This window comes from Dermacentor andersoni, chromosome 4, assembly GCF_023375885.2.
Source record: "Dermacentor andersoni chromosome 4, qqDerAnde1_hic_scaffold, whole genome shotgun sequence".
Lineage (NCBI taxonomy): Eukaryota > Metazoa > Arthropoda > Arachnida > Ixodida > Ixodidae > Dermacentor > Dermacentor andersoni.
This window is the reverse complement of record NC_092817.1, coordinates 86304267-86320270: the sequence shown is the minus strand read 5'-3', so window position 1 is coordinate 86320270 and position 16004 is coordinate 86304267. Positions and strand designations below refer to the sequence as shown.

General features: G+C 45.3%; 1 protein-coding gene across 2 annotated transcripts in view; it reads left to right on the top strand.

The window, feature by feature from the left end:
• The window catches only part of LOC126536430 (cell adhesion molecule Dscam1-like), a 200195-nt gene extending 185329 nt beyond the window's left edge, over positions 1-14866 (top strand). The window contains exons 21-25 of one of the 2 annotated variants that reach the window (XM_050183389.3): positions 1042-1209; positions 3707-4047; positions 8254-8320; positions 11930-12113; positions 13272-14866. In XM_050183389.3, coding sequence (XP_050039346.2) covers positions 1042-1209; positions 3707-4047; positions 8254-8320; positions 11930-12113; positions 13272-13401 — 890 coding nt within the window. In that variant the 3' untranslated portion in view covers positions 13402-14866. Of the gene's footprint in view, positions 1-1041; positions 1210-3706; positions 4048-8253; positions 8321-10945; positions 11239-11929; positions 12114-13271 lie in introns of those variants that run through there. The other variant, XM_055074007.2, reaches the window with a different exon arrangement.
• Positions 14867-16004: the final 1138 nt, after the last annotated feature.

Sequence of the window (16004 nt, the reverse complement as noted above, 5' to 3'; positions counted from 1 at the left end):
TGCGCCAAGCTCGGTATTTTAGCTCAGCTCCAGGAAAACTTTCGGATGTCCACTTCGACGCGTTCGGCGACGAGTCCCGCAAAGTATGAGCGAAAGCTACATCATCACCTAAAGTGATCGCGCGGGAATATTGTCCCAAATCTAATATTTGCAAGGCACATCACCGCGGCTGTTACCCGTTACGGATCCCTTTCATCGCGAAATGCGTTGGGCTTTTTCTTATACTGATGGGACGTTTTTTACTTGCCGACTGACCAAAACTACAGTTTCCTACATGGCGTGGATTTTGCATGATCTTTTCTCTTTCTTTGTGTTTTTTTTATTTTTTTAGTGCTCTCACACGTTTTAACTTTATGATTGGCTGCACATGCGGCGTTGCTTCACTGCGTTCGTCACCGCTGGAATTTAGAAAATATTAAAGATCACCATGCACTGAGTGGCGATGCAGCAGCCGAGCTCCGCCTATTATAGAAATAGGACCCATTTCCTGGTTATGCGTCCGAGAGAGATCAAGTTATTTTGTCTCTGCAATGGGCGCATCGCTCAGGGAGCAATGTCATTCAGTGCTTCTTCGATGATAGTCTATTAAGAATATTGCTAGAGAGTTAAAAAAAGATATAAACAAAAAAATTCAATAAAGCCGTTTCCGCATATTATGCAAGCAGTAGAAGCTTTCTGTTACCTACTTTAACGTCGACGAACGTAACTTTTGCAAATACACACATTCTTGAACGACTTCTCGTACTTGTGGCGTGTTTCTTGACAGAGACTTCCTCTTTGTATGCTCTAAGCTTCTTGCGCGGGCGGCTTTATCATCTTATATTATTACTTCAAGATAAGCAAGAACATCACGTGGAACATCGCATATTCAAAATGGCTTTCACGCGGTATTATGCCTGGAACAGCTGTAGCGTTTTCCGGAATCGCAAGCTTATAAAGTTTAGTCTACACTGTTCCAGGCTATTGCGCGGCGATTCTGTCTTCATAATCCCTCATATATTTAATCGCATGTTCTGTACGAAGTGAAACGTCGACACGCAGGCACGGTACCACCACCCCAGTGGACGCATGCTGTGGATTCTCAGCGCCGCCAGATCCGCCTTATTATTCCTATAGTGTCCACTTTGCTGGTTCTGGTGCTCGTCTCAGCCATCGCGTGCTACATCTTGTCACGTAGACGACTCTCGGCGGTGCCACGGAGACGTTCAGGTAAGATCATTAAGCACTACCTCGACAGTAAATTAAGAGTGAGAGGAGACTTTCCACGAAGTTCTTGCTGACTACGACAAAAAAAAAAAACAGTCTTGAGTTTCAGGCTGTGCCGATTCTGTCATATTTTCCATAAACTGCATATAAGCCGCTTGGGGAGAGCCACGAATAAAAACACATCAAATTAATGTGACTGGTTGGCAGTCACATATAAATAGATGTTCATATAAATATGTGTTCCGAAGGCTTACCCATGTGAAGCCAAAATCAGACACAAGTATCTTGTGTCGACCATTTCTGGTCGTTTTGATAACGGATGGTGCACGGAACTTGATCAAAAATATACAATTTCAGCTCACTGCGTTACATGGTAGCAGTCGCAGCATTGGTGCCTGAATTGATGCCTTCTATATGGCACTGTAATATAATTTGAGAGGACAATCTTGGTTCCTAGCGACTGAAGCTCTGATTTGATCATAATTCCTTATTGGGCATACGCCGTTGTTTGATAGAAGTTTACTAAAACAGAAAATAAAAGCTATGCTGGTTGGCAGAAGCATGAGTGTGCATGATTCGGGAAGTTAGTTGAACATATGTTTGTCTTCTACATTTCTTTCCCCGTGCCCATGCATAAATCACTGTTCAATCTCGTCGCCAACATTAAACTCGGTCTTCCGCCCAGATATCTTGTCACTCAGTTTTAATACACTTGCCTATCTCTGATTATAATCGTTTCTAGTTTGTATTATTGATGTCCTTGGATCTTTGTCTCGTTTCGCATAAGCGTTCAGAAATTGTGTGCTTGCGCATTGAGTTCAAAGTCCTTGTTGCGAACATCTTGTTGACAATAACAAGCACTGTCTGCTTCCTGTGTTACCTCTTATAGACATTGAAAAATTTATGCGGATCACGGCAGGTAACTGTGTAATGCCCGACGTATCCTATAACCCTACGCAAACACCGATTTGAGATCGAAAAACGGAACGCAACGCCCATATTTGCGTTCTTCATGTCCTGGAAGCAACGTTTTAGCTGCGGTAGCTTAAAAAGCAATTACTTGATCACGAATTAAATGGTATTCTAATTAGCTTTTACCTGAAATATTATTTCATTGAGTTTTATTTTTTTATACAAACGTATGCCCCGTGGTCAGGGCTAAAGGTGAATGATTTGTTCTAATTTTGAAGATGTGGAACATTGTTCGGGCACTTTAGCGCTAAAAAAATTAAAAAATTAAATTATGGGGTTTTACGTGCCAAAACCACTTTCCGATTATGAGGCACGCCGTAGTGGAGGACTCCGGAAATTTCGACCACCTGGGGTTCTTTAACGTGCACCTAAATCTAAGTACACGGGTGTTTTCGCATTTCGCCCCTATCGAAATGCGGCCGCCGTGGCCGGGATTCGATCCCGCGACCTCGTGCTCAGCAGCCTAACACCATAGCCACTGAGCAACCACGGCGGGTGTTTAGCGCTAAAAGAAGCAATGAGAAGGGCAAGGGCAAAGTCGCCTTTACTTGCGTTACTCCCAAGTGCGGGAAACGTTCCGGCTCGCTTTCCCGTGTCGAGTTAGTTGTCCTCATCCCCAAGAAAGCATCCCGCCCCCCCCCCCGCCCTATGTTCCCTGCCACACCCTGAGCGAGCACGGGTAACCGGCAGGCCACGTGGGGGAGGAGGCCGTCGACTTCACAGCTTGGCAAGAGGACGCAAGACTTCGCTGAATATGAAAGCACTGACACCTCCATGGGCGCAACCCCAAGCATGCTCCAACTATAGCAAGACCAGGAGAAATGAATGACGCTTTCGGTGGAGACCTCTGCACCGATTGTAACGGCTCTACGCGAGGGTTTATTTAAGGTAGTCCTGGCCCCCGTGTTAGGTAGAACCGTTCGAGACTCAGAAAGAGCCACAACCACGTGCCACTGAAGTGAATACATTCTTGTTCTCCTTATTCTTGCGTTGAAGACCCACCTCACGCCGTCGAGCTCTTATCAGTTGTCTGTCATGCTTTCAAAGGCTACCTTAGAGAATGTCAAAGTAAAGTAGCAACTTAGCAATAAATTTCGTTATCTAGCCCTGTAATAAAATGAAAGCATATATGTCACATTTTTTGTGTTTTCTTTAGCAGAAGTGCCCACCGTATTTACGAGTACCATATTGTTACAATGTCATCATGTATTTACGGTTACACTGCACACTGGAAATACTTTTACACTACCTCAACCCATAACCCATCGTTTCATTTCTCTGACGCACTGCTTCGGTTCGTCTTGTCGGGCCAATAAAACTCTTTTACTGAATTTTGGCCACGGTTCTTTCTATTGTTATAAGAATTTAGTCGGTGACGTTGTAACACTGCACCTTTGACTTCTTTTGAAAATAGCATGTAAGGGAATATACTCATCTAGTTGTGGGCGTTGCTATCCAAAAGTCGCACTAACCTGTTTTGCGGAGTAGCCTAGTAAGTTGGCATTATTCTATGTGTTTTCTGGCGCAGGAGACATTAACGAGGCGCAGGAAATGACAAAGTCTATCGATACGGTGCCGATGAGTGTGTGGGAGAAGCCCAAGCCACAGGAGAACTTCAAGGACCCTCAGCAACAGGGAGCTGTGGAAGGGGATCAGTTGTACTACCCGTCTCCTTATGACGCCGGAGGGCGCCGCTTGGCGTCCCTGTACGCGCCTGGAGGATTGCACTCCGGGTGGGCGTCGGCACGCAGTCTGAGTGGCGCAGCGGAGGAGCCAGAAGATGAAAGGATAGGGCCACGTCACACATATGATGTCCCTTTCTTGCGTAGTCTGCCGAACTGTCAGCAAGAACTCGAACAGCAGTTGCAGGTACGTCGATAAAAAGCACAGATAAAAAGCCACTTACTGCGGCTGCAATATGGCCGAATATGTGTTAAAGAGAAATGATAGATAGATAGATAGATAGATAGATAGATAGATAGATAGATAGATAGATAGATAGATAGATAGATAGATAGATAGATAGATAGATAGATAGATAGATAGATAGATAGATAGATAGATAGATAGATAGATAGATAGATAGATAGATAGATAGATAGATAGATAGATAGATAGATAGATAGATAGATAGATAGATAGATAGATAGATAGATAGATAGATAGATAGATAGATAGATAGATAGATAGATAGGAAAGGCACGGGGCTTACTAAGTTTCCAGTTTCATGCCCTGCGTTGGTCAAGGGGGCGGGGTATATATAGTTTGAAAGAGAGCACAAAGAAAGATGTAATTAAAAAAAGACAGTTTCGCTATAAGTCCGAAGCAACGAATGCGATAACAACATGTTAGAATATTACACGAAGTCTATAGCTCGTGGGTGTAGTGGCAGTATTAATTGCAGTAAACGTAAGCTGACTAAGCAAACACGCGTGCTGGAGTGTGTGTAGAGACGTCAAATAGAGAAAACTCGATTACCGCTAGCAGCATCGGTTAGAACTACAGTGTTTGTCGGCGTTGTCGCCTTGTGTTGACCTCGCATTCCCATGCTGCGGCATGCTCACGACGTGCACGATGTGTGCGTGTGATTTGCGCTTTTGAACTGTATGGTTTTGTCGACGCTGTCGCGTAGCCCCGGCCTCCTGTGTCCGCAGCACCACGTTTGGGCGCCTTCCGGAGCTGAGCTGCAGCGTGCGCCACACACGCAACAGAACTTTGTCTCAGCATCTGAACTAATAGAGTGGCCGTTGCGCGTATGCGGGCCCGCCTTGCTTCATTTCAATTAGCTTTTCGCGGGAGCTTCTCGGCCGGTGTCCTGAGAATAGGCGAGTACATGTTTGTGCCATGTGAGGGACGTGGTGCTTTGCTGTGGAAACAACGCACGTACAGTTATTATTCTAGCTGCCGTACGTTAGCTACTACATGTGCGAAAACGATGTGACAAACCGACAAGGTCTGCATGCTCTGCATAGTCTACGCAGGCTGTTTTAAAATTGGTTCCAGCAGGCGAAGTTGTTTGACCTGAGGTGTAACGATACAGCTTCTTCTTTGCGCCAGTTTCTGCCATTGGAACATGAACGCGCATACACATCTTTCGTCACCTAGCGTTAAAATTCTGACGCAAAGTGAAAGTGTTCAGTTAATCTGAGTAAAGTTCCTGAGAAAATATACTAAAACTAAAGGAATCAGTATATTTATGTGTAATTATTGATGACGGTGAGAAATTGCGCTTGGTGTTAGTAAAACGTGACAAGCGTCTCATCGCGGTGGCTTGCACGGGGAAAATACTTAATAATGTTATATTCACTTTACTGAGGCATGCGCCCTTGGCTTAAAGGCAAAGGGATTGAATTGTTGTGCTAGGGGTCCTCTGTTTGAAGCCTGCCGTCGGACTAGTTCATTTATGTTTGTTAGGTAAAGACAACTTCATAGCGGCTTTACCCCCACTTCTACGTATCGGGTATCTTTAAAACCTCTTTCGTGTGCCGATCCCGGATACAGTGCAGCCTGTCGCGCCAGTAAAATTACATGTTTGCGCGTTGATATTGATTCGCAAGTTTAATATTCAATAGTCTGAGAAAATTTAAGATATAAGTCATGCGCTGTCATTGCCATGTTTCACGACATCTGTTTGTAGACTACCATTCTCGAAATTCTGAGGAATAATTTGGTCAAGGATGTCAGACCTGGTATGAGCATCTTTAGTGATGGAAAATGTGGCAATATAACCCGCATATACAGCACGTCATATAACATGGCATGGCATATAGTGTATATAAACCTAAGTGTATGCTGAGCTTCCCGGCGGTGCCGACGGCGAAGATTTGCTTGGAGTGTCCGTATAGTAATATCGCGCTAAAAGAAATGTCAATAAGGGCGTTCCCATAGAGGGCGTTTATACAGGCTGTGGTAGATTGGTGTTGCGCACAGCCTATTATATGATGATGAGTCCTTTCTGAGCTGTAGAATGTTTCCTTCCGTCAGAGGCCAGTCGTCCAAGTGGTGAATGACAGCGTAGAATGACTGTCTCTGTAACACTGTTCTGCGAGCACTATCACAAAATATGACATTGCTTCCTCGTCACCTCGGTAGCGACAGGCTGTGGCGTCTGTCATCTCTATGCGGAATACGTAGCCATTCGTGAATGCCGCATCCAAGCATAACCCACACAAAGGTTTCGTGTTTGCTTGATACATCTAGACAAGTTTAATACGGAAGCAAGGATGGATAAAAAACTTAGACAAATGTAGAGCTGAGACTGGACACGAGGAAGAAACCATGTCAGTCTTTGTTCTTAATCACTTTTTTTTGTACAAGTTTAAAAAACGGTCTCTCTAATTAAGGCTCTATATGTCAAAAGGTGACGTTCTCTCTAGCTTTTCTGGCTCAATATGCAAGTGGTTTCCTCAAATGTGCTGAGGAAATAAATTTTGGAACAAGGTAAACACACGAAGTCACACAGGTTTCGTGTTTATTGCTGCATCGTTAAGGAACGGGGAGGGGGGGAGCTTTTGTTGAGTGACCTTATAAATAAAAATCGGTGATAGTTGACCCAAATGCCGAGCTGACCGGAGCCGACAAGTGCCGTGCGCTTGCCGACGAATGGGAGAAATATCCAACCTTGTCGTGCCTAATAATGAAAATGCATGATAGAGTCCCTACTTATGTGTGGCGCTCGTGCTTGCTTAATAAAACCAAAACAAAAGCTACAAAAGAGCGAACAGCCATTGATACCTTTAGCTGAGACTGGAGAGACCTTTAGGATTGAAGCCACACTTATGACGTCTGTAGGCGGTACATAATAGTATATTTTCCCGTTCTGCAAAGTGAGGGCCAAGTGTAAATGTTGCGCGATGGTCACAATAAATTGTGCTTTCAATGCGCTCCAATACTATAAGCTTTGTACCGATATCATATCACACTCCGTCGCACTTCCTTTTTCTTCAATCTTCACTATAGCTGTAAGATGATGCCACCGTGCTGTGTTTTTGTAAACGCGAAAATTCCCCACTAGTATGCCTTGTTTTGTGTTCTCATCGTTCTCGGCTGTCCTTCATCAGTAAATATTTTTCCTCGGATATTTTTTTTTGTCTTTGTTACGCGCTCCACACACAAACGTTTATTTTTCAGAGCTTCACCACACGGGTCCCTAAAATGCTCCATGGCTGCTGCATTCCCAGGCACTAACTTTTGTAGCCAATGCAATTTTAAGAGGCTGTCGTGTTGCGTTTGGTTAACGTGTTAGTGTCTACAGTAACAAGCTCCAGATTCAAAAGGCCACTCCGATTTTTAAAAATCACTATGCACTGGTTTAGAGATTACTTTTTTCTATCATGACAGCAAAGCAGCGACAATTCTGTAATGCACAGGTGACGTTCAACACAGTCTCACCGCTTGAGTACATTTGACATATCACCAGAAACGTGCCACACAATAGAAAGCAATTGAAAGACCACTGAAAAACTTCAAAAAAAAACTGATTAGCATAAAAAAGAGAACAGAGAAATTCTGTTACTTTGCAAGACAGCTTTATCAGCTTTTCGAATTCGCGAAATTTTCTGGGGAACGCGATACATTTTTCCTGTGCCAGAGAATAATACAAGTGACTCGCATTTCCGTAAGGTCTTACGTTGAGTTTGCGCATTTATTTGGGAATGCATGTGGTAGTGTCAGTTTACACGATGAAAGCTAGCCCTGGGTTATCGAGTTTATGCCGCAATTAGTATGAAATAGAAATACAACTAGCGTCCTTTCGGGGCAGTACTATTCGTAGCATATGCCAAGAATATTGCCTGAAAGGTACCGTATTTATTAAAGAAAGATTTAGACTAACTTTATAACCGTTCCTAATCCTTAAAGTATTCGGCTGATAAGAGCAAGACTTGGGCGTTTGAACAAAGACCTAACCACTACTAGTAAGAAAAATGAAGAGCAATATCAAAATAAAGACATGCCAACAGAGTAACAAGAATATAGCTTTTACGCTGTGCATTCATATTCCATAGCTATAGCTATAGCAAATGTCTTCACTTTGAAATCATCACTTTTAAAATTTACTTTTCTTTTTGGTTACAGATAGGCACAGAAGAGGATTTGCTATCTTCATCAGAACGGCTTGAGAAACACATCTATTCCAAACCAAGTAAGTAATCTACGTTATAGCTAAATTGGGTTATTCATACAGTTCTCCTCGGTAATCCATCACATCATCGATATTGGTAACTGACGTTTCTATAATTACTATCCAGATTTCGGTTTTCCTAAACAACGCGTAATATAGAACAATCTTTTGGCTCATATATATTTCTTAATTATTAATGGAATGAAAATGCTCAGCATTCGTTGGTAAATTTACGTCATCTCAGGGATATTATGAGCGTTCATAACACGAGATCCCATATTACATTCACAGCCAAATGTCGATCTTAAAAAATCCGAAGGCACCGAAACACTTCTTATGATATGCGAGTGCAGAAGCATAAATCTGAATTAAACGGCACTTCGCGGCCCTTCAATTTGTGCGCGGCGAGTAATGTATAGTAGCGGTATGGGGTGCTGCCCATGCCAGCAAGCAGCAGCAGCAGCAGCAGCAGCAGCGGCGGCGGCGGCGGCGGCAGCTGCCGTCTGTGGTGCCAACGGCACATGCCACCTACGCGGCGATTCCCATCGGGCGACACATCGCAGTCGAGGTCGATGCGAATAGGTCCCGAAGGGTCGCGCGAAAAGCGTTTCGGAAAAAATTCTCACCGACAATCGCAAGGGTGGTTATGAGAGCAGCGATTGAAGCGTGACTACGTTTGGAGGGAGCAAACTTCGAGAAAAAAAAAAGCGGTTTTTCAATAAAACGCAACCAAATTAGATTCATTCAAGAAAAATAAAATTTCTAATCAATTTTATATATGCGTGACGGGTAAAGACAAGGAAAGTCTGTGTTATTTTGTTATTATCAATAAATACCTTTCAGCGCCCATCTTAAGAGGGCGACGTGCCGCTATCTTTGGCACTGCAGTGTAGCTCTTGAAGTGTGCAGAAAGGTGGGCTCGTAAAGTTCATCTGTTACAGCACGCCCCTCTCACACGTTGCGCTGTTTTGCTTGTGGATGTTTGTCGGAATTTGGTGACGCGGGCAGCTTCATCGTTTATCACCTTGTTTTCGTTTTGATCATCGTCTTGAATTTCTATCTCCCGCCTTACCCGCGTTTTCCCAGTCAAAAGTAGTGATTTACGACCACCATATTTTACTTTAGTTGTTTTCTTGCGACTGCGCTGGCCGATGGTCTTGGTGTTCGGCGATAGGAGAGGCATTCTAAATCTAAAGTTTTTGTTGGTCTCCAAAGAAAGTATGTTTTGTGCAGGGGTGAAATTTCGACATCCGTACGGCTGATCCTTTCTTGCATCCCTTTCCGTGTTGAAACTTCGAGAGAGAGAGAGAGAGGGGATCAACTTTTATACTGAGCCCTTAGTATCGGTTGGTGCGTGCTGGCACCAAATGGGGTGGAACCTTCTTCTCAGGTCCCATATGCGTCCAGCGGTTCCTGGCCCCTAGCCGCCAGTGCGAGCTGGGTTGGTAGGCCGGGGCTGGACAACAAGGTCTGCCATCGCTCGGGGGGGTTGGGGCTGGGGAGAGTGGGGTGTAGGGTTGGTGGGGGGTTCTTGAGCTTAGTGCACTCTGCAAGGATGTGTGCTGGAGTGCCTTTTGATCGTCTGCAAAACGGGCATGAAGTGTCATGCTCTGTTGGGAGAAAGAGAGAGAGAGAGACAAAGAGGAGGAAAGACAGGGAGGTTAGCCAGTGTAAGTACCGGCTGGCTACCCTGTGCTGGGGAAAGGGGTAAAGGGAATAAAACGAGAAAGAAGAAGAAGAGGAGAAAAAAAAAGAGAAATCGGAAAATTCACGCAGTAACGCGATAGTACGCGATACAACACTCAAAGGCGATCGCACAATTCGCATGTCCTTAAAAACTTCAGCAAAGCCCTTAAGGCCTTGAGTGCCGAAGCCCGTCTGGACCAGTGTCCTAGAGCCTTTTCTTCTGTAAAGGGGCGATTGTCCAGTTTTTCGAGCGCGGTCACAAGCTCTGTTGGGAAGATCTTGTGCAAGAGCATGGGATGCGCTAGCGACCCCGCTTGCGTGCGTCGCACGATCGTTTGCTGCATTCGGCTGAGTTGCGGTTGCGGACGGGGAAGTCTACATCTGTCGCTTCTGTACATTTGCGTGATTTCTTTGTAAGTTGCCACGGGGTGCGGTAGCTCTGGCTCGTCCCCGGCCCGGATTGACAGTTCTCGGGCATAGTGGTCGGCGAGTGCGTTGCCTTCCACTTGCGAGTGAGCCGGGACCCACACGAGCTCAACGGCCCGTCCCGGTGATTTGCATTGGGTGAGGATCGCTAGTGCCGCGGGAGAGATGTCCCCCTTGCGGTAGCTTGCGTAGGCGGTCTGGGAGTCTGTGACCACGGTCCTCACTCTCGGTTGTACGAGTGCGAGGGCCACGGCCACTTCTTCTGCTTCGGCTGTATTCGTCGTCCGTATCGACGCGCCTGTGATTTATCCATGGTGGTGATGACCGCCGTTTCTCTGGTTCCGTGCCTGGGAAGCGAAGCGCCCATGAAATCAAATGGCGGGGCATTTTAATATACAGCTCTAATGGCAGGCGACGAAAACAAATTTCGTGCCTTCAAAAAGAAAAAAAAATAAGGGGACGTCTCTTTTGTTCTTAGCGGATATGGCGTCACATCATATTTTCTTCCGCCGGAAGTGTTCCATTGTCACACAGATGGCGCCAAGCCCCATGAACCGGAGATGAACCGCCATGTTTTGAACGCATTGACTTCTGTGGAAGCTTCTCTACCAGGTATATTTACCTTGTCGCAGCGATGCCCTCGCCCTTCACGCAACACCTGGCGCGCTATTGTTGCAGGCGTTCCCTTTAGCCCGCTCCGTCAAGGCCTCCTATATAGCACAAGGCCTGTGCACTTTGATCCATGACGTCATGCTACCTTGCCCGACTGCCATAGAATCCAATGGAGATGTTCCCGAGTAAGCCACGGGGATCTTGATTTGACCGCTTTCGGCCCACCGGGCTTTGACAGCCGAAATGTCTGTCCAAGTAGTATGACGTCATAAAGCACAGTGCACAGGCCTGCAGTCTAGCAGGAGTTGGCTCTGGTCCGTCGAGGAGCGATCGTACCAAGAGCGAGGGTGACGTAGCGTCGCGGCGATGCCCTCTCCTCTCACGCAACACCTGGTGCGCTATCACAGCAACAGGTGCTCCTTTTCGCCCGCTCTGCTTAGTCGAGGCGCAGTTCGCGACATGGCTTCGCGGCCAATGGCTAGGCGAGTTTAGGTGCCGTTTCGCTACTACAGAGGACAGACTCAAACTTTTTTGGTCATTGGGTCATTTGAGGCTTTCGCATCAAAAAAGAACAACACAATATGGCCTGTTACCACAATAAATGTATACGTATATATAATTATTATATTGTAATCTCTTGCTCGATGGTATCTTCTTTATTCTGACGTAATAGTTGTTTCATATGTGAGAGGTAGCCCCGTAGCTTTGCTTCTCCGCTCAACCATTGTATGTAGAGTGACCTGAAAAAAAAAACTGAATTTTTAACATTTGGTGGTGCTTGCTCACACTCCATGTATAGTAACTTCAGTGCGTTCCCGCATATAGTGACTATGCATGCAGTGCAGTGCTTGAGTGTACTCCTTGAGTCGTTTTGACAAACAATGCATGTTTTTTTCATTTGCACAGGCATACTTTACATGTCACCAGAGAAATGCAACAGCCTCCGAAAGTCCCTGCAAGCTGGGAGCATCATCGAAGGTTACCCGAACGGAAACGTCTCTTATGTCTACTCGCGGCCTAAGAAGAAGCACTGGAGAAATCGCGATGAAGAATTGCTCTACGCTGACCACAAACTGCGCAAGCTGTCGAGGTTAGTATAGGTGAAGTGACCATTCGTTGCGTTTCTCCAAATAAATCTCCAGAATGCAGCCCAATGCAGCAGCAACACAGAATGCAGCAGACTATCTGTCTTGCGCACTATTCTTAAGCTTATGGTACGTTGTTGGCTTAAAATTCTCGAATTGGCAATAAGCGCCCAATTTTATAAGCATGCCTTCCTGCCCGCACAATTCGCCCTTACCCCAGTGGCTGACTTCCCGCTAATGAGCACTCCTGAAGCTAGGAGGCGAATTTTGAAAGCCTAGATGATGCGAGGAATGAAAGATAAGCAGGGGTATCAGCACTGGTCTGCACGCTAATATCTCACTTACGAGTCTAGCCTGAGGTCTGCCATATTGGCTGGGAATGACGAGGTGTGGAGAAGCACACTGGCGGGTTTTCCGTGGTGTCTATAGATTGGTATAAATAATATTGTTACGTCATTGTTATGCATCGTTTTGTCTCTTGTAAAAATTGTAAACACATGTTTATATGTGACTTCTGCAACGTAAGAATATAGAAAATATTATACAGCAGATGTCTCACTTACTTTAAAAACTCATTCCTATGCTAGGCGGTTTATATTTGTTACGGTGAAGTAGAACGCGAAACAATTTGAAGTGAGAACATGCAGGAAAATGCGTGTTTCCTGCCCTGTTCTTTATATAGTTGCAAGATAACGTCTTCTTTGGTGAGTTGGTGTTGACGGTAAAACATGATCTTGCGCCGCAAAAATTCAGAAAATGAAATACCAGTCAAAGGAAAGGGGCGGAAGAAGCGGCTGTCTTTCTGTCTGCTCTCTCCTGAACATAATGCTCACACTTCATATTGTCACGCGCCAAAGCAAGAGCAAGCAACAGAACAGCAGCCAGACACGAAAAGCCAGACAAGAAGGAACGGCCCACGAGCTGGCGCAGGATCTTTCTCTTCGCCGTCTTCTTCTTCGTCATTCTTGCTGGGCACGCTATGCTGACCGTTTACTGGCTCAAAACGCCAGATGATATTATTGTGGCACGTCATAAGATACTGTAACGGGCGTGTCAGTCGGGTTTTGTTCGGAGATGTGTTTGAGTTAAGAGAAATAGCTGTTCGTGTGGTGTTGAACAAATCGCCAGACTTCTTTCCAATAGTCGTACATAATCTTTCGCAGGTACGCCGAGGAGCTGAAACAGGCGCAGATGAGCGCGAAAGAAAGTGGCTTGGAGGCCGCTGTCGAGGCTTACGAACTGTCCGAGGCCGAGTGTGACATGCCCACAAGACGCTTCGCCATGCAGAGATAGGAAGGACCGTATCGCCAAGTTCATCTATAGTGTGGCTGCCACTTATTTATTTGTGCCTGGTTGAGTGCTGCTCCAAACGAAAGTGATCACGTGCTTCAAGAAGAATGATCTTTTCTCGTGGCGAACGTGTTCCCAAGTATGTCAGCGGACTGCAACCTATACGCGTGACTTGCCGTGCGTTAACCATGCTTCTATGATGAGATGACGTGAATGAGTCCAGTGAATACGGCGCTCATGAGAAAATGGTGTGCCAGATTGCTGACTTCGTAAGTTCTCTGTAAAGTTTGGGCATGGCAAACTTTACCTGCGCTTGAAAAAAAGAAGAGAAGGAAGCATAACGCTAACTTAAAGAGAAAACTTTTCTGGTCACGTGCAAAGCAATCAAAAGCACTGCCGTTAACAATGCTAAAGTGCTGCTGAAGTTCAATTGCTACGAATTCCAAATTTCTTTTGTACACAACATTTTGTTTGTTAGATATACTATTGCTCTATATACGATGTACTATGTACAACGTTGTTCTCATTTTGGTCATTAAGCATTTTTCAAGAATAAGCATCCACGCGTGAACGATTTGTCATGGCGGTGCAAATGCAGTCTCACGAGGGCATACAAAGATGGGCTACAGATTGGAAAGGGACGTTCTTGCACGGGATGTCGTGTGGTATAGTTATCTTATGACAATACTTAAACACTTTCTTAACGACCGTAATTTATCTACTGTTGTTAAGCAGCAAGAACTTTTCACAACTTTCAGGACATCAACTTTCAAGACACAACTTCAATCCTTGAAGTTTTGCTTCAAGGATTGCACCTCTCCTATAAGAGAAGCACATGTCTGACACATTATCTTTCGCTATCAGTATGCAGAAGTAAGAAAAAAGGCAACAAGCAGCATCTTCGAAATTTTCTAAGTTGACCATGTCTCACTTGAAATTTGCATTTGAACTGTCATTCACATAATCACTGGCTTTAAGAACCGAAATACTGCAAGCGTACTTTTGCAGGGGCACTTGTGTAACATGCTATTGTGGGCACCAGCTTTCACAACATGTGGCTTTACCTTGCCTGCCGAAAATATTTCGGGCTCTTCGTAATAATTCAAAGGAGGAAGTGAACAAACACTCACTGTGTGATATGCAGATGTGTTGCGTTTTGATTAGCCTGAACTACTGAACATAAGAGAGTGCGCAACGTGCCGAAACACCCGCGTTTCAAATTTCAAGAGCATTGTTAATGTAAACACAGATGTGCTAGACGTAACAGCGAGAGCGTTGTAAGTGAGCCTATAGGGAGAAAAAAACAAAAGAAAAAAGTTTGTGTTTTGTACTGTACTAGCCTGTATGTATGGGATTCCTGTGCATCAACGTTAGAAAGAGAAGTCATATGTTCCGTTGTATATAAGACTCCAGAGAAGACATATTTTTAATTCAATGTTGACAAGAATAAACCACGTTGAAATACCTACTTTCAGTTCATTGCCCACGTATCTGGGGTTTCTGAACATACACAACGCCAATTAGCTATGCATGTAGTGTTACATAAGTGCTATTTGGCTTCTTAAGCTTTAGATGATGTGCCCGGCGGTGGCGCTGTGTTGTGTTGTACCACCGCATGGGCCGACGGTTATGATGTGCGTTCGTTGTTGAAGTCCGCTGAGTGTCCTCTCAACGAGATGCGTAATTTCGTCTTGCCGGATCACACAAGCTTCACTTAGACCGACTTAGATCTCCATGGTATAAAGCGAATGGTCGGAGCAGTCTCTGGCCTTCATGAAGCAAACGATGCGGAGAACAAAGCACAGGTCACGCAGCCGTTGTCATGCCATCGTCGTCATGTTGTCGTCGTTCCACTGTCGAGGTGCCGCCGTCATCGCTTTGTCGAGCTTCCCTTGTCGTCATGCCATGTCCTACCCCTGCTGCCGTCGTCGTTCGGCCGTCATCATCTCCATCGTAGTAGTCATCCCATAGTCGTCACATCGTTGCCGTCGCGCTGCCCTCATCCTCGTCATCATCACACTGTCACGCCTTTTACCAGATCACGATGACGAGAGCTTCTGTCGCCATCGTGAAGCCCCGTTACCGACGTAAGTAGCATATTTAGGAAACATTGCCAGTGTGTCGATTCGATTTTTGCGCTGCGCACGTAAGTTGTTCCTTTACTTTGATAATCATCTTCGATGGTTTCTGGAACGGTTTTAAATGAACATGTCTTAACAAATGCGAGACCGGCGTGCCGAAAGTGTCTCGTTAAAAAGCAAGGAATGCTTTGAAATAAATGGCGTTCCGGAAGCACAGCGTGCGCGATTGAACCGTTTCTTTCCGCAGACTAACTGTGCATATATATTAATTTATAGGGAACGTCGCTAGGGAGCACTCATTGCACTGGCGGGTGCACTCTAAAAAAGAGTTTACGCCCCCCTTTGGGGAGTACATCTGCTGCGCAACAATAATCTTCATCTGCCTTACTTGCGTTTCCTTTCTTGAAAACGCCGCGCCCGCTACTTTCCTGTCGGCAATGCTATGTCATGCTGATAACACGCATTCCGTTCGTTACTGGAAGGTATCGGGCTGGCAGCATTGAAGAAAGGAAATGCGGACAAGAC